Source organism: Myxine glutinosa, chromosome 13, assembly GCF_964187855.1.
Source record: "Myxine glutinosa chromosome 13, kmMyxGlut1.1, whole genome shotgun sequence".
NCBI classification, from domain to species: Eukaryota; Metazoa; Chordata; class Myxini; order Myxiniformes; family Myxinidae; genus Myxine; species Myxine glutinosa.
The window spans coordinates 21,096,239-21,120,026 of record NC_136273.1 but is presented as its reverse complement, the minus strand read 5'-3'; the positions used below and the strand labels follow the sequence as shown (position 1 = coordinate 21,120,026).

General features: G+C 46.2%; 1 protein-coding gene across 1 annotated transcript; it reads right to left on the bottom strand.

Annotated features, from left to right (window-relative positions):
• Positions 1–684: 684 nt before the first annotated feature.
• On the bottom strand, positions 685–22,771 carry POLB (DNA polymerase beta). Its single transcript, XM_068133941.2, has 14 exons — positions 22,671–22,771; positions 11,106–11,163; positions 10,910–10,976; positions 10,591–10,665; positions 6,474–6,532; positions 6,108–6,157; positions 5,829–5,880; positions 4,942–4,996; positions 4,657–4,729; positions 4,257–4,327; positions 2,072–2,158; positions 1,695–1,759; positions 1,471–1,610; positions 685–1,045 (listed from the first exon to the last, which is right to left on the bottom strand). Exons 1-14 carry the CDS (start codon positions 22,729–22,731, stop codon positions 951–953), a joined length of 1,008 nt encoding a protein of 335 aa, XP_067990042.1. The 5' UTR covers positions 22,732–22,771; the 3' UTR covers positions 685–950.
• Positions 22,772–23,788: the final 1,017 nt, after the last annotated feature.

Genomic DNA, 23,788 nt, shown 5'->3' with positions numbered 1-23,788 from the left:
TTATTAATGTTATTACAAAACAATATTAATACTAATAATGTCCCACTTCCCCAAGGCGTTTTTCCTGCAGTAATAATGTGTATAAATAGCTTATAGTTATAATGTCGCTTCCGTGGGAGCAACGGCTTCTACAGGAAGTAACAATATTATAAACCACAAACACGTATGCTTCGGTTTTTAAACAGTCGCTAATGCTCTTTATAACACTAAATGAATAAATTTGGAGGAATCCCGACATCCGTGAAGTAAGGTTTACTTACAGAACTGAGCGAAAATCTACGGTCCTCTATATACCCCACAAATGTTGGGTTAATAACATGGCCCTTTCTGTCGCTACCGTGGCATTTTTCGTAGTGAACTTTTTAAACTCACTCCTGCTGTTTGATACAAAACTGAAAGGGAGGAAGACCGGGTTGTGCTCATTTACCAAGCAGCTAGCTAGCGCTTGCTAAGCCAGCCGTTCCTTAACGGTTTTGAAAGCAATGCTTGCTCGAATGCTTAAACCACTTGGCGATCTCTCCACAAGAAACTTGGTAAATGAACACACACAATTTTCTTGAGACCCGACCATAGATCGACTGTAATCTATATACCCCAAAGAGGAATGAACCTTCTTGCCCCTCCTGTAGTGTGCGGGTGTACTAGTTTAAATAAATACTAGATCGGTCTCCAAGATACGCCATATTGAAAAACAAAATCGTTTATTTTAGATGTTACCATCAAATTGCGAAAATGCTTCACAACTTGTATCCCAGCAAACCCTTTTTTTAAAACAAATATTGGTCAAGCATTCGTCATCCTTTTGAATTATAACCACAACAGCCTCTTCCAAAGCTTGGAGCAAACAACACCTGCCGCTTCCTCTTGTATGAAAAGATTATTCCCTGTGCCGCTCCCTTGACATCAACATACTGCATCAACTTTCGCTCCCGTGACGTCACAACGGAGTCTCATTCATTGCGTTGTGCTGGGCTGCGATAGGACCACTCGATGAAGGCAAATATTTCCTCCTCTGAGGAAATGGGAATAGGTTCTCCAGGTACACCTTGGGCATAACACATTGGGCACCGATGAGTTAATCCCATGGACATGCCAAACACATAACCTGCCCACGTTACCAGATAAATGCTCACAATGTGGAAACGCATTGCTACTTCCTGTGTTACTCAAGCATGATACTTTGAATTGGCTACAAGTTGCTGAGCCCAAGGGGTAAAACACATGGTTTCTGTCTATCCTATGTGCGTACCACAATTCTCTACCCCTGGGGGGTGGGCGAGAGACCCTTCCTGGTTGGTAAAAGTGGCTGCAGAAACTTTTCTTTGAGGGGTAAAGACAGCTGATGATGTTATGTATAAAATGATCACCTGCATTATTTAAGCTCCACGATTTGATTTGCATTCCGACAAACTACAGGTTAAAAACACGTGCGGCACATTAACAAAAATGCATGGCGATGAATGTACAAACCGGTAATGCCGATAGGCCTCAATGAGTATTCGTTGAGAGTGAACCCCATTTCGAGGGCACGAGAGCGCATGGACTTGTTGAAGATGTCACTGCCCGTAAAGTAGAGCACACCACAGCTGTACTGGTCTTTGGGCAGTAACCTGAAAACAAGGACCAATTCATTCTAGGTAGCGAATGTAGGTAGGTACGAGTGCACGGAGCGTGATGAGTATAGCAAACCTAACCGTATGTCCAAACGGCGATGGGGCTTCTCGGCACAATCCGAATCACCAGGGAGTTGGCACACACCCTGGAGGGCAAACAACACATGAACAATTAATAAATCCGAGACAGGTAAAACTACCGCTGTATTATGGAATACCGGTCATGGTGAAAGCCGGTGTCGGTCTGCATCGGCAGACAGGTCGAATATATTTTATCAACCGAACGCTGGCAATAGTACATGAAAACCACAGTGGAAGCGAGGTGCGGTTCATCTTTATGGAGCGTTAACCCTTCGTCGGAGCAAAAACAGGTCTAGGGAAAGGTATTCTGAAAATGACGAAGACCGCCGGTTGAGCTCTCAGTACAAGTACACTGGGCACCGCAAAGTTGCTCTCACCATGAACTTGGTGTCTCCATGGGAAAGTGTATCTGTAATGAACCCTGTGTCCTGCAGGTGTTGTAAGACGTCACGTAACAGTTGAGGCTGGAAAAGACAAACAGCAAAGAGAATGCTTGGAGGAAAGAAAAATAAAGAAAAGGCCACGACACTCACTTTGAACTCCGTCAGTACAAAAGTTGTTGTTTTTTTTAACAAGGTGGAATAATGTGGAAAACATTCTTTTCATCTAAATCCGCAACAGCGATTCATTCTTCTTCACAAGCACAAGTGAAAAGCGACAGTGAAGTCGATGGCGTGCCATCGTAAATCCCTACGCTTCCCACCTAAAGCAAATTCAAAGATGGCAAAACATTTCACCAGGAATTACCCAATATCAAATATCGAGTTAAAAAATTTTTTCCCGATTTGATCCCTGTGACCCCAATTCCCCACAGAACGAAGAATTTGAAGAACGCACAAAGCAAGAAAACAAATGGACGGCACAATCAACGTTTCGAGCAAGTAATAATGAACAGGTGCGATTTTGGACGGTCAAGGACAATGCTAGCAGCAGGTGAACAATATAACCATACTCATGGGGTTTAAATATATGGGATGAACACGCATGTTACTACCTCTGCAGGTATTTTGTGTTATGTACTACAGAGTATATCGTCACCTTCGTGCCATTCTTGCTCAAGTCGAATTTTATCGAAAATGACATTTTGTTATCCGGTGATTGGTTATTGTGTCTAGTTACTGTCAATTCATAATAGAATGTCAATACACGTTTTTTTCGCCGAAAAAAATGTATTTGTTCAACATTTCGTGCCATTTCCGCTCATCGTATATCACCGAAATAAATGACTCCTCCCATTAAATTCAACGAACCCTAACCCATCTCTATAACCCTAATTGAAAAAAGTGGGAACGGACGGACGGACATCGAGACCGGCATTATTAGTGACCTATCTCCGGAAGGAGATGACCTAAAAAACTAGTGTATAAATGAAAACAAAGTCAATGTATCATAAAAATTAATTTCTTGATTATTCGTTCCAAAGGGTCGTCAGCATTTAGGTAGAACCGTGAGCAATATTGTCTCTAGCACTTCTCCGTGCCATAATTGCCCAAGCCAAAATTGCTCACGGTGATTTGCTCAAGCCAAAATTGCTCACGGTGATTTATAATCTCTGTTATTTATAAATTTAGCTTAGTTACATGTTTCTCTACAATTGCATGCAATGATAATCTAGGTTTTCTTCACTTAACAGAATTTAAATTCAGTACTGATCCAGATGGCTGAAAAAAAAAAATCGTTTTTTGGGATGATGTCGTAAACGCTTTTTTCGACTTGAGCAAGAATGGCACGAAGGTGACGATATGTGATGTGCGACACCTAAAGGCCGCATATGAAAGTTTGCTTTGACAAGTCAAAAGGAAAACGCTCTTTTGTGCTCCTCCAACCACAACGCACGAATCATCCATGAGGAGCTCCGTGGGGTACGGCCTCCCACTTTGAGCCGGAACCGCTGCATCACATCCGGCACACCTCTTGATGCCTTGGATTGCTGAGAAATGCCTAAGAAGGACGCTGAGCCACAGGTCATGCTCCTGTCCCACACCTGACTATTCTGGTCTTGCACCCTCAGCACTCTCGATCGTCTGGCTGACTCAAGCCGCGCTTGAAAGAACACGCTCGTCGGCAAAGCCACTGCCTTGTCTACCATAATCCATATTGATAGCTCAGCTCAAATCTTTAATCCCTCTTTTTCTTCCATCTGTGGAACAGTCATCCATGTTCCATCCAGTCCAAGTTCTCCCTTTGGTCATTTAACGTGTCAAATAATCTTCTCCTTATATCAAATGCTATGTTTACTCGAGCTATTTGTAAAAAAAAAAAAAAAAAAAAAAAATCTTCCTAGTTCCTATACACTCGTAATTCTTTCCATCTATTTGGCCTTCCCTCTGTCTTTCAACTCTTCCTTGAGCTGAGAAGCCAAAATCCAGGCCAAATTAATACGTGAAATGCACCAAGCATTATATTAAAGTAAACATGGATGTAACCATGGAAACTGCATGATGTATCAGTATGTCGACATAGATAAGCTGAATTTCTTAAATTAAAGGATCAGCTGGATCAGTATTCACTCCGAGTTGCACACGTCCGATATGAGCAGATCCAGGTCCTGCAAGCATGTACCTGTTTTGGTCCATCTGATGTGTAGTCCTTGTGCGTAAGGAGCACATCTATGTCACCACTGGCCTGGGAACCTACACGTGAAATAAATAATACAGCATGGCATTCTGGGTAATCCGTACGCAGCATTCAGACCCATCATTTCAAAAGTTACACATTCATCTGTGCAGGTGTGCAGACCCTCGGGATAATCATTGCCAGAGGTGAGGATGAAAAGGTCCAACTGTTGTGCGAATGAGTCTTTGCTTGTTAACATGAAAGACAGAGGCTTGTTTATGGTAAGGAAGAGGAAGTCAAACGGCCATCAGTCCATATTCACTGGTCCATAAAATACCATCGCCTTTTCCCCATAACCCCCTTCCCCTCAAAATCCCAATCCCAGCCCCAGCAATACTTGCGTTACCTCTTCTAAAAGAACCACAGATCGACGCAATAAAGTCTTCATCAACACTGGCCACCTCCCGGATGATAATCTCCTTCACAACCACAAACAAACCACACTTTATTTCTCAACTACATTTATCTTATCAGGTTATTCAAAAAAGGAAGAAGAAAAAAACAGTCATCAAAATATAAACAAATATGCAGGTTATTGAAATCAGCACCACCGGCCTTGTTGAAGACAAACCGGTGCTGATTCCCAAAAAGCCAGGGGGACATTGGGGGTGTTTTGACAGCACAAACGCACCTGCATCTTTTCCATGTCCGCACGAGGAATCCTCAATTCGAAGTCTGAAAAATACCTGGCACACAGGAATTCGCTAAATGATGAAGCAAGCTGGTGTCAATGGGGTTGGAAGTCGTCTCGGATGTCCGTAATTATCATGCTCCCTTTAGCATAACCATATCCATCAATGAGGACAACAGGCCCTCATGGACAACTCAAGATTTTGCAAGTTGCTTTGCATTGTGGGAAAAATAGATACATTTGATATACAGGTTGGATTTGCTTCAATATTGCGTGTGCTGTCCCAATACCTTTGGCAACAAACACAATTATAGTGCTTAGCTTCCATTCTTGTGAACAAGAATGGTGCTTGATACAACTACTGTACAGGAGAGTGCAGCAAGTACTTTACAGGACAGACATTGAGTACCTTACATGACAATGTCAAAGGTACCTTACAGGACAGTGCAGCAAATACCTTCCAGGAAAATGCAGCAAGTACCTTACAGGACAGTACCTTACAGGACAGTGCAGCAAAGACCTTCCAGAAAAATGCAGCAAGTACCTTACAGGACAATGCTTACATGACAGTACCTTACGGGACATTGTGAGTACCTTCCAGGACAGTATCTCGCAGCACAGTGCAAGTACATTTCAGGATAGTGAAGCAAGTACCTTGCAGCACAGTCCCTTATAGAACAGTACCTTACATGATCTGTGAAGTACTTGTTGCACTGACAACAGTACCTTACAGAACAGTACCTTACAGAACAGTACCTTAGAGGATAGTGCAGGAATGACGTTACAGGAAAGTGCAGGAAATACCTTACACAAAAGTGCCTTACAGGACAGTACAGCAAGTACTTTACAGGAAAATGCAGCAAGTACCTTACAGGACAGTGCCTTACTTAAGTCCGATCTTCTGGTGGTGGTTCAACTTATGTTCATTCTTTTGGAGAGCTGGAGGGAGAAAGATAATGAAAGTAAGAAAAGTAGGAATTCCACTGAAGTCGTTATAAAATATATCGTTAAACACCGCTAAGGTACCCACGAAGGACTATTCCAGAGCAGCTGGTTCGTGACCAAGGGTTACATGTCATGCAGACAGGTACTTTGGCCCTTAACTTTAACACTGCCAATCATCTTCCCATCCCGATGTTGAAATGTCTCAAGCACCCACGTCTAACCTTCAAGACTGTCGATTCCCTCCTCCACCAACTTCCTGGCTGCAGCAGGTCTGGGTTATGGGCAGAGAGGACATTTGTAAATAATCAATAGGACAAGTTCCACTTTTAAATGCAACTATTGTTAATTTTAACTCAGTCAGACAAACTTGCAATAGTTATACGACATACAATTTCAGAATTTAAAAATCCAGATTATCTATACGAAAAGAGAAATTGATTTCTTCAAAATGCCAACAGGATTAGAACAGCACCGAGCAACGCCGGGTACTCGTGCTAGCTACTACTAATCTTCACCGGGAAAAAAGGCCATCCCAGAAGCACGTCGAACATAAACCAATGCCCACAATTCAATGCCAGAGCACTCACCCGACACCTGAGACGCGTGCAAGCAAATTGATTGCCGAGGATGAGTCATCTTCTCTGATCTCATGGGGAAAACACAAAACAATAAGAACAATAAAATCGGTCAGCCAAAGGGGTGTTTTATTGTTTTGATAGATTTAAGATATGTGGACGAGTCTTTAAAAAAATTTTTAAAATCACACACAGGGCAATGGCGTTGTTAGACATCGGTGTACTTTCACGTTACTAGGACATTAGTAGACATCAATTAACTTTTATATGAATGGCAAAGACATTGATCAGTAGACAATGGACAAACAAGCACCTCTGATGTATGGGATATGAACCTGGATTCCTCACATCATGAACCAAGGGCACAGATGGAAACGAAATCAGGACAACGCAGATCCTTGCAACTGCAGACCGATCAGCCTGTTCCCAATAATCAGCAAGGTCATAGAATCAATCATCGCTTCGGATATTAAACTCTTCCTCTTCTCCAATGGCTTGATCTCTGATCATCAATTTGGATTCAGACCAGGTCTCTCTACTCTGGACATGCTGCTTCTGCTGTCTCAACAATGGATGGAGGTTCTCAATGCCAAACAGGAAATCAGAGCTGCCTCCCTTGACATATCACGTGCCTTTGATAGGGTCTGGCACCGAGCTCTGCTCACCAAACTCTCCTCCTATGGTATCCATGGAAATCTCCATGCTTGGCTTGCAGACTTCCTCTCTGGTCGGTCATCGTGTGGCCCTGAATGGAATTCTCTCATCTCCCCTTCCTGTTCAGGCTGGAGTTCCCCAAGGCAGTGTTCTGGGCCCTGTGCTTTTTCTGGTCTTCATTAATGATCTCTTCGACTCTCTGGAAAATCCTCTCTATCTCTTTGTTGATGACTCCACTATCTGCTGCTCCATATCTCAACCCTCAGATCGGCAGTCTGCAGCCTCCTCACTCTCTGCAGACCTGGACAAAATCACAAACTGGGCAAACAAGTAAAACATGTCTTTCAATCCTGATAAATCTCACACTCTCACTATCTCTCCGAAAAGACCGTCTGGACAACCCTCCCATCTACTTTCTGAACAATCCTCTCGAAGAAGTTCTGTCACTCAAGCTTTTGGGTCTCACTATCTACCATTATCTTTCCTGGGAAAAACAGATTTCCAAGCTGGCCTCCAAAGCCAGTCACCGACTGGGCATCCTCCGTCGTGCGAAGTCTTTCCTTGGCATCTCTGTGCTCCTCACCACATACAAAACTTTCATCTGCAGCTTGATGGAATACTGCTCTCCCCTATGGGCTGGTGCTCCTGCCTCACACCTAGCTCTGCTTCACGCAGTTGAAACCAAAGCATTCAGAATCATTGGTATCTCCCGCGATGAAGCTGCTTCTGAGGGCCTATCACTCTCCCACCGCAGGCAGGTTAGGTTGGTGGTCTGTCTTCTACCGACTCCTCTCCAGCATTGCTCCCTCCCCTTGCTCTTTCTGTGCTCTGTCCCCCAAATATTCCTGCAGGACGCACAAGATCTTCCAGCAACCCTCTTCTGGTGAAACTGCCAAAATCAAGACTCTCTGCCTCTCAAAATACACACTTAACTCGTTCATTCCTCTTTTCTCCCACCTCTGGAACAATGTCCCACACTCTCTTCAATCCCTCTCCTCCCTCCAGGTCTATAAAACAGCTGTTCACCACCATCTATCTTCACCCATCCAAAACCTTGGTCTTTTCTACCCCCATTAAAACACCCCAAATCCACCTCTTTCAATCTCCAACTTCTTTCCTGAAATTCCTAGTGGTGTTAATTTGCTTTATCCAGAGTACCCCTTCCCTCACCCCTGCCGCCCCCAGCCCTCTTCCTTCCACAGATCTACCGACATCCCTGTTCTCGACTTATGTTGTGCTTGTATGCTTTCCTCTCTCTCCCCCTCTTGTCTCCCGCTCCCTTTATTTATTTATTGTATGTTTTTTGTTTTCGTGTGTAATGCGTTAGCTCTTACATGAGCGTTGACACTGTATACAAAAAAAAGAAAGAAAAAAAACCCAATGAAACAAGCATTCTGAGTATTGCGCTGAAATACATGTCCCCTACCGGCAGTCTGTCGTCCGGAAAACTGCTGGGGAAATTCCCAAAGGTCAAAGTGCCATAACTTTGTCAAAAATGATCGAAACGTCGTGAAGTTAGAACTTGGTCTGTAACTTATCATGAGGAAACCATGTACCAAGTTTGAAATCATTAGCATTAAGAGTTTAGAAAAAAAAGTCCGGAAAACTGTTCTTTGCATGACGGACTGACAGACTGACAGACGGAGGGACGGAGTGCAAACCTATAGTCCCCTCCAGTGTACACCGGTAGGGGACTAATAAAGAAATAAATACACGCGAGTGTGAAACCTGAAACAAGGTTTATAGCTACAAACTTCAGCACGCTCTTTCACGAGCCTCGATTCAGTATACAAAAAAAAACAAAAAAAAAAAACACTGATGGCAAGGACAGCTTAGGTAGACAAAGGTGACAAAAACAAATTCAACTAGGACGGCACTCGGTAGAGCACATACCTCGGCCAGGCCAAATTAATACGTGAAATGCACCAAGCATGATATAAAAGTAAACATAGATGTAACCATGGAAACTGCATGATGTATCAGTATCCCACAGTTAGGCCAGATCACAATCCGGATCTTCACCATAATCTAATCAATTTGTCCTTGTCACACACCCATCCTGTCTACCAAGGTTCATCCGAATCGGTGTATAACCTTTTGAGATAACCCACTCACAGACAAACATAGGTGAACACACAACCTCCGTTCACCTTTGATGGCGGAGGTAACTAGACATCTGTAATCACAAAGCAATCCCCAAGGGTAAGCCTCCACTGGCACCCGTGATCCAAAGTTTTATTTTTTCAGACTACCATTTTACCTTGACCTTTAACCTGAAGGGGTATCATGTAAACCAAGCATAAATGTGCCTTGCTCGAGGCTATCTAGAGAGGGCAATTTCGTTCTGATCGGACAAAAATGTCTATAATTAGCTCACGACCTTAGGCCAAAAAATGTCTACTCTGTATACTTTATATTCCCAGTATTGATCCAAATTTCATTCTGAAAGTTCCAGCCGGCTCAGGCATACAGCTCGGAAATTGGCAGGAAAAAGGGAGAACAAGGTGGGTTTAATACTCCGAGAGATCAAATAAACTCTGAGGTACCATTAAAAATTGGGGGCACTAATTGCAGAAACAAACCTTACAACAGGTACAAGTCTCCCCAATCCTATAGGGGAGGCTTAATAATACCCAAAGAGAACAAGATATTCATCTCAAGGTTCAGACATACATGGCGGCGGCCATCTTGGATTTTGACGTGGCAACCCAATTTTCAATAGCGTTCTTCCTTATGCCTAGATACACCCACACACCAGATTAGAAGTTGGTACTTCGCTTATTTTTCAAGATATTCAGCTCACAAGGTTCAGACATACATGGCATCAGACATACATGGCGGCGGCCATCTTGGATTTTGACGTGGGTTGCACCCACACACCAAATTCGAATGCGGTCCTTCGCTTACGCACGCACGCACGGACAGACGGACGGACACACAGACGGAGGGGAAAACCATAGTCCCCCTTTCGCTCCGCTGTGCGACGGGGGACAATTAAAAGGGATCACCGAGATACAGGCCCATGGCGAGGAGCTCATATGAACTGATGGAAGACATGACATCATATGGATGCTCTTTGATATCTCAGGTGGAGGTCAAAGTTCGCATGGAACTTGTACATCCTTTTAAAATATCAAGAACTTAATGGTGTCATGGAAGGTTGGGATTTCCAGATATGGCATCAGAATTTGACACCAGATGGGAAATGTAACACCCCACTCCAGTCCCCCTCACACTACCACCCACAGATCAGCTGTAGGTGGTGGTCACATCGAGTACCTGAGCCCATTTAACTCACTATCACCTTACAGAAACAAGACCAATGGATTACCAAGCGACCATGTCTATGGAAACCTTGGGCCCCTCTGTAGAATGTGGATTTATCAGTCATCTCTCTCTTGTGAATTTTGTGTTCCATTAAAATAATACGGAAAGCCGAGAAAGCATTTCGTAATGGGACCATTGTGTAGGACACCTTTTCCAGCTTCCGCAATTTCCCCGTCGTCAAAAACTCGTCAATCTTCTTTGCAATTTTGTCCCCGACACCGTCCTGCAGGTGAGAAAGAGGGATAAATTAAGGGAGGGATGACGACATGCAGGTAAAATGTGGTGAACACAACAATTTGTGTCACATCATCCCAGTTGACCTGGAGCCATGCAGGTAAACAACCTAAACCGTTCACACGCCTCGCCATCGCCGGGATGCAACAAACACCGACACGGACATTTAGTGATAATGTCACAACTTGGAGCCACAACTCTGGCTCGTTGCATCACCACTCGAATCGACATACCAGTTTCTTTGCCTCGCCACCACTCTCTATTTTGTGTGGGTATTTCGCAATGGCAGACGCTGCTTTCCTGAAGGAAGAAAATGTGTACAGAGTCAATTAGACAAGAGGACTCAACGACGAGCATTGGCACAGGCAGACATGACATCACGTCTTGCGATTTGTTCCTAATGTAGAGCCTCAAGCATGCATCTCTCACCTGTACGCATTGTACTTGTGGACTTGTCTTGTGACGTTGCGCTCATAATTTGCAAGTTCTGCAAACCGAGAGGATCGGACACAGCGATATTGGAGAGTGCGTGCTGAAACGCTTACATCAACGATCGAACAGCTTGACAGTACAATGCTATCAAATATATTACAATGCATGTCTACTATGACTTGTTTAACAGGCACAATTATCACACTTCCTTGTGGGGTTCACCAGGGAGGGTGAATGTTTTGTCCCAAGTTTGTCACAAACCAACCCCATACATTGAAATCCATTAGGGGAGAAAGTTCCTCATTCCTTGATCTACTATGTGCGTAGAAAAAAGCGATGTCACAAAGATAGCGGAGCCGGTACGCAGTATCCCAGGAAGTTACGTAATTCCCATTATGTTCAGGGGATGTTTGTCTGAAGTCAAATCTGGTGTTGTTAGATGTACGTAGGATTTGTGTTGTAGCTCCTCCATGAGCCTCTGGAGAAAGACAAATCATATAATAATATTGTTACAGACGCGGTTTTAGATGTTATTTTACCGAGCGGTTGGTATTACCGCGTCCGAACAGTTACTCCCCGATTAGAACCCGATTCCACCCGACGTTGACCAGATCGCACCACAGATATTCAATCGGGAAACCTCTAAAGCGACCGAAAGAGAATGAAAAGAGAAGAAGACAGAGTACGGAGGAAGAACAGATTTATTATACACACACAAGCAATGGATGGAAGAAGCAGTCACACAGCGAATCGTTAACTTACACTATTCATTTTACTTAACCCCAAGACAACGAGTAGGACAGACGACGTTCACACTTACACGGGGGATATTGCAGGCAGGTAGGGCTTGAGGTGGATTGCTGGAGAGGGAGGAGGGTCGGAGGCAGCAGCTCTCAATTCCTCGCGGTTTTTGGTGGGAAAACCCTTCGTCGCGTATCCGCTGCCGATGCTTTAGACGTCACGCGCTGGCTCGGGCACACCTGCTCCTCTCCTTCTGGTGGAGCCGTCTCCCTCCTTTCAGCGCGTCTCTCCAAAGCTGGTTTCCTTTCCGAGTACCTCTCCTCTTTGGCTTGGAGCGTTTCGCATCTCACCGCTCCTCTTGGTGTCACCTCTTCGCTCATCTCCCAGGTCATCTGGTGAAGCAGTCCCTTACAGTCGCTTTTATAACTCGGGGCGGAATCAAGCCGCCGGCTGCGAGGGCACGCCTACCGGGTCGCTAACCGCGGTGCTGGTTGGCCAAGTGGACTTGGCTCACTCCTCCTCTCTATGACGAGGTGGAGACACGCCTTTCTTCTCCGAGATTAGCACATGGGCAATGGCGGCTTGCGGGATTGAACACCACTCGCACCCCTTTTGAAAGGAACTTTGGAGAGCGGAGATGTTTGGGGAAATTGCAAGGGCCTATGCTTATTTTGTTTGATACAATGCAAAGTCAATCTAGTGGGAAACACATATTTAGCCTACATAGAATAAGGAAATACACTATTTAAAAAGATATATCGTGACCTGCGTGTAAGTTTCATGGAATTAACTAGGAGGACGGCTGCGACCATTATTTACATTACGAGGGTGTTACACATACCAAAACCATACTTTTTACATTCGTTACACTTCCTCCAAAATTGTTACACTCCTCAAAAACCGTTACACTTCTCAAATTCGTTACCCACTTCTCAAAACCGTTACACTGCACCCTCCTTTCTTCAGGCCCGCTCTCGGGCCTACAAAACTTTAACTTAGTGTGACACGTAGGTGTAATTCCCTCTACAATTAACCTGACCCTGAGTGTGACAATCTTAAAACACAAATAAGTATGTCCCCCTATTGCATTGCACCCTGTCTAACAGACTCAAGCCTACAGCTAACCGAATTACGGAATTATTCTCAAACTATACATTTACGGTGGGGAGCATTATTTACAATGACGTGATTTCTTATTTACAACGCAACCCAGGACCTGTGTTTTTTTGTTTTTTTTCTCTTTTTAGGGAACAAGAAAAAGAAATTCCTGTTGGGAGGGAGGAGACAGCACGCATTGCATCGATGCACCAGTACCAATACCACCAAAGCACCCAAAAGCACCAAAAGCACCACTCGGTGCGCAGTCACCATGGTTCTTAATAAACACAACAAAGCAACTGGTGGTGGTCTTCTCTTTCTCTGCTGGGCCGATGTTCTTCCCGACGTCTTCTGGCTTCATGCGGCCTACTTGGAAATAATAATAAAGCACAACTTGTGTTCGTTTTTTATTTAGGGCCTCAGGGGCCAACTAAGGGTGGTCCACCTGTTTGGCATAGGTGCCACCTTACCGAGGTCCGCAAGCAAGATTCCCTGGCCACTATGGCCGGTCTCCAACAGAGGTGCCCTGCCCCAGAACCTGGGGTCCATCAAGTGGTACTTGGCCGCAGAACAGCGGTCCATAAAGTGGTACATCAACGCAATGCATGCTGGTTCTGGGAATCTCGGGCGCACAATGGCCACCTCAGGCACGCTCCCCTCGGCACCCAATGGCGCACAGGTCATGTGGGAGACAAAAGAAAGACAATTGAGCGAGGGGTAAGGTCACAAGGGTACACGTCAATAAGGCAATGCAAGGCGAAATGCGTACGGAGGGCGAAGTGAGAAAGCTCGTCCCTACCGTACGTCACCCCCCTGTCACCTACACTACCCTTGCCCTTACCCCATATTTACAAAATCTACCCATTTACAAATTCGTCACTACTGTCACGTCTTCCCCATATTTCCTCTATACCAAATTCGTCACCACAATCCCTCTAACCAAAATTTGCCATCACCCAATTCGTCATCAATCCTCATAAGGAGGCAGAGATGGAACATCAAAGCACAATGTCACACCCACGTCATGATGCGTCTCACAATCCAAACATTTGCATCATAAAAAATAATCAAAACATGGCATGGTGTGGAGTACCTGTCACCTCAGGTGAGTGGATGCAGATGGTGCGAGGAGACTTCATCCTAACTATCCTCTAAATGACTTTAACACACTTTACACTACCCGGGGTCTTTCCCTGCCAATCCATTGGCCAACTTACACTATGGGTTCTAAAAACCAATTCCCATTGACCAAACTGTGGTGCTTCTCAATTTGGGGTCTCACTCCCCCGATTCATCTCCCGGTGCCTTCGCACAATTTCTGGGCTGCGACGTGTAGCTCTCCCAGCAGGTCTACCCACCTGCACACCTCCACCACTGCAGTTGCCACCCGAGCTTACCTAGCTCCTCACCCTAACCTAACTAACTGGGGAAGGCCCTCTCCTGGCTCTGTCACCCCTTGGTGCCCTCTGGCACTGGGCTACCCGGGTCCGTCCTCCGGATCCTCAGGCCCCATCCACAACAACTACTACCGGCTCCCAGAGCCCACCTGCGGCCTCACCTGGCCGACATCCTCACAGTGGTGGAGCGCCCAACCAACTACACACACTAACAGGCTACACGCCCAGCCATTTCCACATCACTAATGCACCCATCCAAAGACCATTCTTTCACCCGCACCACAGATGCCAATATCCAACCACAATTTACCTGTACCCTCTACCTAACACTTACACTACCCGCCCCGGGTATCCGTGATGGGGGTCCACTCTTCCCCCATTCACACCTTCGCACCATCCACTCCACTCCACAATTTCCACCATACTCACTCCACGACCATCTATTCCAATACTCCATTTATTCCACACTACCATTCTCCATACCTGCTGTTGCACACCTGTGCCCTCACACCTGGTGCCACCTGCACCCTCCTTTCTTCCTGGACCATTTGGTCAGCACAACACACAATCACCACTACTCCCTCATACACTGCTCCATTCACCTGTTCAGTTGCACACCTGTGCAATCACACCTGTTCAATTCTCACCTGTTCAATCTTCACACACACGGCATCACCTCAGCTAACTACTCCCTTCTGAAACTTGCGCTTCCCAGTCGTCCCTTTAAACTATTGCGCTCCCACGTCATTATCAACCACACTAAACTACCTGCGTCCCCACTACAGGTATCAGTCGCTATCTAAACCTTAACGTTACCTAATGTCATCTTCGCTAGATCCCTATCAATATAACCAAGCCCTCCCTGGCTCGGTTGTCATAGCCACCCCATAAACTATTGCGCATTTGCCCCCACTGTGAGGGATGGTGGATTTGCCATCCCACCACATCGGGGAGGTCCTGCTATCAATTTCGCACACCTAAATCCAACCAATCAAAAATTTGCCATTTACTGCTAATTACCGTACCATCATCAAATTTTGCTTTTTTTTTCTAATTTCGGGGCCAAAACACTATCCTCATCACCCGTCTACTTATTACATCCTCTCGGTGCGCCAATTCACGTCTACAACCCGGCTTCGTACAGCCGAGCAATGAATACGGGTTGTTTTGTGCCAGCGGCTGGATACGTCCCGCACTCGGTGCAGGGACGGGGGCTTACCCGTGCCGAGATCCCACGCACCACCTCGGCGTGGAGCCATCCAATGTCCCGATCTCGACCTGCCGGCACGTCTCAATAGAAAGTGGTCGCCATGACGACCCTTCCTATCGGGCTGCCCGCTCCGCCTAGTGGAGCCCGGACGCGGCCGTTCCAAGCGAGGCACAGCGTGGATCGCGTACGGCGGTTCTTTCGAAACCGCCGTGGTTCGGATCCCCGCTGGTCCTCGCGGCACGCGAAGCTGCCCGACGCGCACCGAGGGCTCGATTCGGCTATAAGTCGTTCTAACCTCTAACCCGGTTACCGTCGATGCCTCACCTGCATGCTTAAACGCATATGCTACCCCTTTCTTGCTCATACCTCCAGCTGTTCCCATGCTCCTCATACCTTTCCTTACACACCTCGGTACACTCATTCCGCTCACCGACTTGGTCACACACCTGACCACCGAACACCTTGGCACACATTCGTCGCTCGCACACCTCACCAACACACCTCTTCGCGCCCCTTCCTCGGTCACCTCCTCTGTGACCATCACAGGTGTGCGTTCACTCGCACACCCAACCACGTGCCTCACGACCAACTCAAGTGTGCATTCCCACACACGCTCTACCATTCCAGGTGTGCATCCTTCCATTCCAGGTGTACATCCTCGCTCACCTGTCACAACCAACTCACGCTCCGTGTCACTCTCACTACTCTCACCTCCACTCTCGGTCGCGCACTCACCCTTACTCTCTACAGCGCACTCTTTCCTCATGCACCCGTCCGTTACACACCTTTCTCGCGCATCCTCTCGCGCACACTCTTTCGTTACATCCTCTGTAACTCTCACCACAGGCGTGCATTCTCCTTCACTCTTGACAGCGCACTCTTTCCCCATGCACCTGTCCGTTACACACCTTTCTCGCGCATCCTCTTGCGCACACTCTTTCGTTACCTCCTCCGTAACACTCACCACACCGCGCTTCCATGTACCCCCTCGCACACGCGCTACGACCGACTCACTCCTGACAGCACACTCACTGGTCGGCGCGCACTTTTTCCTCACACACCCCATGGTCGGACATTCTCGCACACCTCTTTTTTCGCACACCAGACCTGTCGCACACTTCACCAACGGCCTCTCACGAACACCCGGATCCAAACCAATCCCCAAGCCGACTGAAGCTTTCCTCACATCATATACATTGCCACTCACCTCCGTACCTCGTCTCCGCACCTCCTTTGCCACCTGCAAACTCTTTATTTGGTTAGTGAGCATCACATTATGAGTTGAGCACCGACCTTGCACATATTCCATCACCTCCTCCTGGATTTCTCTTTTAGTTTCTGTCCGTCTCTTCTTAATTTCACTCACCTCTTCTTCCACTTCCTCTAATTTTTGCTTCACCTCTTTTATTTCTCGGTGCGTCTCCTCAAGTTCGTCCTCGAAGGCTACCGTGACCGTCTCTATGTGCATCCTCACCTGCCGGTCCTTTGTCTCCATTATCTCTGTCACCTCGTCCACCCTCATTGTCAGTTCCTCACGTACCATCTGACATTGCCTCTGTGTCGCTATTAATTCGTTTTTAATTTCTTTTTGTGTCGCCTTTAACCCTCCTAGTACCGCAATGTTCTTTTGAACCTGCTCCACTAACTCCGTCTGTCCCTCTGTCAGCTGTTCCACCTCCTCCGTCAGATCTTCTATTCCCCCTTGTAACTTCGCCGTATTATTTCTCACCTCTTTCTCCATACGCTTCTCACCTCGCTTTACCTCCTCGCGTAGCCCCGAAACCTCCTCACTTACCCCTCGTCGTATCTCCTCCATCCCCTTTGTAGATGCCACCCTCATCTGTCCCAATTCATCCCTCTGAGCATCCAATTTGGTTTCTACCCCGATTTTTACCTCCTCTATCTGCTCTCCCATTTGTTTAATTCCTCGGGCGGATTGCTCCCCTATCTCCCGCAATTTGCCTTCCATCCTATTTTCTAACCCCATTAACCCATTTTTTACCCCCTCTAACTGATTCTCCTGGGCAGCCATTCTATTTTCCACCCCCGTTAACCCATTCTTTACCTCTTTTATCCCGTTGTCTAACCCCTCAAAATTATTGTCTAACTTCCCAAATTTCTTGTCTAATTCCCCGATTTGATTTCCTAGTCGCTCCCCCATTCTGTTTTCCATTTTCTCCATTTCCCTGGCTCTTTTTTCGTTGTCGGACTTCGACTGTGCCATGTATTCGCTAAACTGTGCCATGAACTGCTGCATGTCAAACGGCTGCATGTTAAAGCCCGCTGATACAGCGGGCTCGGCTACCGCGCGCTCGTGCGAGGCGCCTTTTTGCGCGCCTGAAACCTCGTGCGCGAGAGCGCCATTTTGTGCGTCTGATACACCCTCAACCACCTCATTGCTCTCCTCCTCCCTTTCTTCCCCTAAGTCCTGGGTTACCCCAAACCCGTCTATCTCCCCCACCGACATCCGATCGCCTTGATTGTCCATGGCGCGATCTCAAAATTCGGGTTTTATAAAACAACAAAATTTTGGCAGCTCGTAATTTTGACCAAATTTTTTCTAGGTGTTTTTAAAAAAATTTGGTTCGGGCCCCGAATCTCACTCCCAGACACCAATTGTTACTCTAATAGTACAATTGGTGTTCCAAAATTTGGGCCTAACAAATTTAGTCCCAGGTCCGAATCCAACTCCTGACAACCAATTGTTACAGACGCGGTTTTAGATGTTATTTTACCGAGCGGTTGGTATTACCGCGTCCGAACAGTTACTCCCCGATTAGAACCCGATTCCACCCGACGTTGACCAGATCGCACCACAGATATTCAATCGGGAAACCTCTAAAGCGACCGAAAGAGAATGAAAAGAGAAGAAGACAGAGTACGGAGGAAGAACAGATTTATTATACACACACAAGCAATGGATGGAAGAAGCAGTCACACAGCGAATCGTTAACTTACACTATTCATTTTACTTAACCCCAAGACAACGAGTAGGACAGACGACGTTCACACTTACACGGGGGATATTGCAGGCAGGTAGGGCTTGAGGTGGATTGCTGGAGAGGGAGGAGGGTCGGAGGCAGCAGCTCTCAATTCCTCGCGGTTTTTGGCGGGAAAACCCTTCGTCGCGTATCCGCTGCCGATGCTTTAGACGTCACGCGCTGGCTCGGGCACACCTGCTCCTCTCCTTCTGGTGGAGCCGTCTCCCTCCTTTCAGCGCGTCTCTCCAAAGCTGGTTTCCTTTCCGAGTACCTCTCCTCTTTGGCTTGGAGCGTTTCGCATCTCACCGCTCCTCTTGGTGTCGCCTCTTCGCTCATCTCCCAGGTCATCTGGTGAAGCAGTCCCTTACAGTCGCTTTTATCACTCGGGGCGGAATCAAGCCGCCGGCTGCGAGGGCACGCCTACCGGGTCGCTAACCGCGGTGCTGGTTGGCCAAGTGGACTTGGCTCACTCCTCCCCTCTATGACGAGGTGGAGACACGCCTTTCTTCTCCGAGATTAGCACATGGGCAATGGCGGCTTGCGGGATTGAACACCACTCGCACCCCTTTTGAAAGGAACTTTGGAGAGCGGAGATGTTTGGGGAAATTGCAAGGGCCTACGCTTATTTTGTTTGATACAATGCAAAGTCAATCTAGTGGGAAACACATATTTAGCCTACATAGAATAAGGAAATACACTATTTAAAAAGATATATCGTGACCTGCGTGTAAGTTTCATGGAATTAACTAGGAGGACGGCTGCGACCATTATTTACATTACGAGGGTGTTACACATACCAAAACCATACTTTTTACATTCGTTACACTTCCTCCAAAATTGTTGCACTCCTCAAAAACCGTTACACTTCTCAAATTCGTTACCCACTTCTCAAAACCGTTACAATATAAAAATCAGCTAGTCTGGCCTAAAAGTTGACTTAAGGTGATTCGGGCGGGAATTAGACATTTGTTCGGGATGCTGGCGATAACTCACCGACTCTTGGTGAATGAAAAACACCATGGGATCTTTAACATCCACCAACTAATGCTCGCACACGGGATGCCCGGCTTACCGTACATCCAAGTGGCGACACTTTTGAACCTTTGCCCGATGCACCAATCTGGCAGTTTATAATCAGCTTGGGAATCGACAAACACTCGATATTTCAGAGATAAATAACAAGGAATAACTAGAACGGCACTCCGTGGAGCGCATACCTCCGCCAGATTGAAAAGTTTACGTTTTGTATCTACTGGTAGGTCGGATCTTCAACAAACCCGAATCAATTTGTCCTCGTCACACACCGAACCTGTCCACCAAGTTTTGTCCGAAAATGTGAAAAACGTTTTGAGATATCCTGCTCACAGACAGACAAACAGACAGACAGACAGACAGACAGGGGTGAAAACATAACTTCCTTCCACCTTTTTGTGACTGAGGTAACATTGCAATTTGGCATAGGCCATTCGGCCCATCATGCCAATGCTGCACAGACACCAGATTCCATCACCCATCCACATGCAACATACCTACAAGTCATGCCAATATCCTGGAATCAAATCCATCCAGTTGTTCTACACTGAACCACCTCTATTTTTTTTATTTTTTTTGTATACTGAATCGAGGCTCGTGAAAGAGCTAACATTTATTTCACAAACAAATCAACCAGACAAACAAAACATACAAAAAGAGGGAGCGGAAGACAAGATGGGGAGAGAAGGGGAAGCACACAAACACAACACCTGAGAGCAGGGAGAAGCGCGGGAGGGAGAGGGCCTGGGGGGAGGAGGCATGGGAAGGGGGGGGGGGGGGGGAGAGGTATAAAACACAAGGAGACCAAGGACATCCAGGACAGAAGTTGGTATTTCAAAAAAGTGTAGGATTTGGGGTGAAATTAGCGGGGGTAGAAAAGATCAAGGTTTTGTGTGGTGGTAGATAAGAGATGGTGGTGAACAGCTGTTTTAAAGACCTGGAGGGAGGAGTGGGATTGAAGAGAGTGAGGGAGTTTGTTCCAGAGGCGGGAGAAAAGAGGAATGAAGGAGTGAAGGTGAGCAGAGAGTCTTGATTTTGGCAGTTTAACCATAAGAGGGTTGCAGGCAGATCTTGTGGTAATTACAGTCATGGCCAAAAATATTGGCCCCCTCACACCTTTTTCAAATAACACAATTTTCTCTAAAATTAAGTTGAAATTGACAAAAGTATTTGGTCTCCACAATTCTTTATTTCACTGTTAATATTACAGAACCTTTGTTTTTGATTCAGAAAATAAAAAGAAATTGCATTGACAAAATTATTGACACCCCATGTGATCTATTTCCTTGCTCCGATGTGGTGACCAACAATTAATGCAATATCCTCGATGGAGGACTCACTAAATTCCTGTACAATGTTAATCTTTTGATTTGTAATTGATCTCCCTACGAATACAACCTTAAACCGTTAGCTTGAACTTTGCCTGTACCTACCTGCCTGGCACTGTGCTGTCTGATTACCCTTCATATCGATTGAAGACCACTCCTTTTTGCATCTTCAGAGGCATATGGCTGCCGAAGCAGTTTCTTGGCTGTTGGGCACAATTCTGGACGGGTCGCCACTCCGACACAGGATACACGAATGGTTCAATTATCCCAGTAATCTGGCACTCATTTTGCCAGGACCCTGCGATCCTGATGTTAATTCAACGGCCTCACAGGGGCTTAAACTCATGACCTTGCGATCTTAAGGCAGCCACCTTAACCGTGGTCAACACCTGGCTCCATATCGATTACCACCCTCAGATTGTTCTCCTGTGTGACATGCTCCAAGACTGCCCATTATAGCCACCTTTAGAGGCCATTTTCCCCCGCAGAGCAGGGGTTGGCCTTTTTCAGGCACCGTGGTCCCATTTTTGAAGCAATGTTTTATGACCGGATGCCCTTCCTGCTGCCAACCTCTTGTCAATCACCTCTTGCGACACACAGAGAATTACCAGTTAACTGGTACTCAATTTGCCGACCTCGGAAGGATGACAGGCCGAGTCAACCCCCCTGGCATCAATTCAGCGATCAACCGGGATTCGAACCCAGGATTCCAAGCCAGCACCCTAACCGCTAAGCCAACACCAGGCCGAGTCAGCCCCCCTGGTGTTAATTCAGCGATCGACCGGGATTCGAACCCAGAATCCTAGGATCCCAAGCCGGCACCCTAACCGCTAAACCAACACCAGGATCCAAGACTGCCCATTGAATCATGTAATCCCTATTTTTATTATTCCCACCCATCCCCAGCACCTAACATTCCTCTATGTCATGGAAACACTATCCCAATTAACCCCACTATCCAAAGCAATTCATGCAAATGACAAAAAACAAGAGGGGGAAATGTTTGACGTTTCATGTCCCACTGCAGGTCCCAATATTTTGCATAATAAAGCCATAACTTTTTTTTAATTGATGAAACGGGGAGAGAGGTGGAATTAGTCACTGCACACTTGTAAAGCCACCGAGCTGCTCTTTCACTTTCAGCATCAAACATTTGGCCCGCAATGAAATAGCAGGTTAAGGACACATCCATCTATAACGTACGCACACGTGGCGGAATAAATATACATCGACCCCAAGGACTCATCAGAATTAGTTTCGCTTCTCCCATCTCCAAAAAAGGCGCTCAGCCGTTTGGGCCGAAGGTGTAACCGTAACGTGACCGATTACATTGTTTTCACTTGGTGTCTGAAGAATTAAAGTCGTTTCGATCTGTCCCACCTTCATTGTACAAGCCAACTCGACCTACCCAGCCCAAGGAGTTTTCCTCCAATCAGAGAAGGGACACTTAGAGCGGCCAAAGGTCCTGCTTCCTGATTGGTGGAAACAGTCCAGCGCACGAATCCAACACGTTCTATTGAAATTATAGATTTCACCTCATTCCGTCACAAATCGTTAAATCTCCTTTTCACGATCAACTTATTCTCTCATGATTCGCTCTTCGTTTTTCCACGATTGTGGCTCCACAAAAGTTCCTCTTCCCAAGAGGTGTTTAAAATAATTCCCTGTTCATTAAACTTTGCAACGGAAGTAGTTATGGTAACTGGAAATTTGGTCAGTTTACTGACTAACATCTAACACGCAATCTCCGTAGTAACCCAACAGTAACACTGTACCGATGAGGAAATCCGTGATACCGCTGTTGAGCTTCTCCTGCGGAGCTTTCCTCTTGCTCATGATGCCCAAGCCCAACAGAAAGTGATTCAGCTGTGGAAAACAGAAGGAAGATCTCACCGGAAGAATGAATAACTGAAAGAAAACTGGGGCTGTATTAATTTTTGTTTTTAATGATGAACGAGGCCAATTTGATCAAACATACCGTTACGAGAAACGTAGTAAATGTAAATTTACTTAAAATACAACGACATTGGGATCGGAAGCGTGACGCGCCGTTCGTTACCAAAAAAATTAATAAATACAGGTACGATGAAAATGCTTGATGTTTTTAATAAATAAAAACAATTCGAAAGTCATTTTCCATTTTTCTTGACACGTCCCATGAAGTCGGTGTAGCTGGCGGAAAACTGAAATCGGTGTATCTGGCGGAAAAGTGAAGTCGGTGTAGCTGGCGGAAAACTGAAATCGGTGTATCTGGCGGAAAAGTGAATTCGGTGTAGCTGGCGGAAAAGTGAATTCGGTGTAGCTGGCGGAAAAACGAAACCGGTGTAGCTGGTGGAAAACTGAAATCGGTGTATCTGGCAGAAAAGTGAAGTCGATGTAGCTGGCGGAAAACTGAAATCGGTGTAGCTGGCGGAAAAATGAAATCGGTGTATCTGGCGGAAAAGTGAATTCGGTGTAGCTGGCGGAAAAATGAAACCGGTGTAGCTGGTGGAAAACTGAAATCGGTGTATCTGGCGGAAAACTGAATTCGGTGTAGCTGGCGGAAAAATGAAAGCGGTGTAGCTGGTGGAAAACTGAAATCGGTGTATCTGGCGGAAAAGTGAAGTCGGTGTAGCTGGTGGAAAAATGAAATCGATGTACCTGGCGGAAAAGTGAATTCGGTGTAGCTGGCGGAAAAATGAAACCGGTGTAGCTGGTGTAAAACTGAAATCGGTGTATCTGGCGGAAAAGTGCAGTCGGTGTAGCTGGTGGAAAAATGAAATCGGTGTAGCTGGTGGGAAAATGAAATCGGTGTATCTGGCGGAAAAGTGAATTCGGTGTAGCTGGCGGAAAAATGAAACCGGTGTAGCTGGTGGAAAACTGAAATCGGTGTATCTCACTGATCTCAATACTA

What these genes read in the sequence shown, in the direction of transcription:
- POLB (XM_068133941.2), bottom strand. Translation starts at nt 22,731, where the DNA reads ATGAGCAAGAGGAAAGCTCCGCAGGAGAAGCTCAACAGCGGTATCACG. An exon ending in CATCAGATGGACCAAAACAG is followed by an intron (nt 2,159 to 4,256) that starts GTACATGCTTGC and finishes TGTCTTTTCCAG; the next exon opens with CCTCAACTGTTACGTGACGT. An exon ending in GAGGCCTATCGGCATTACCG is followed by an intron (nt 1,046 to 1,470) that starts GTTTGTACATTC and finishes GTTATGCCCAAG; the next exon opens with GTGTACCTGGAGAACCTATT.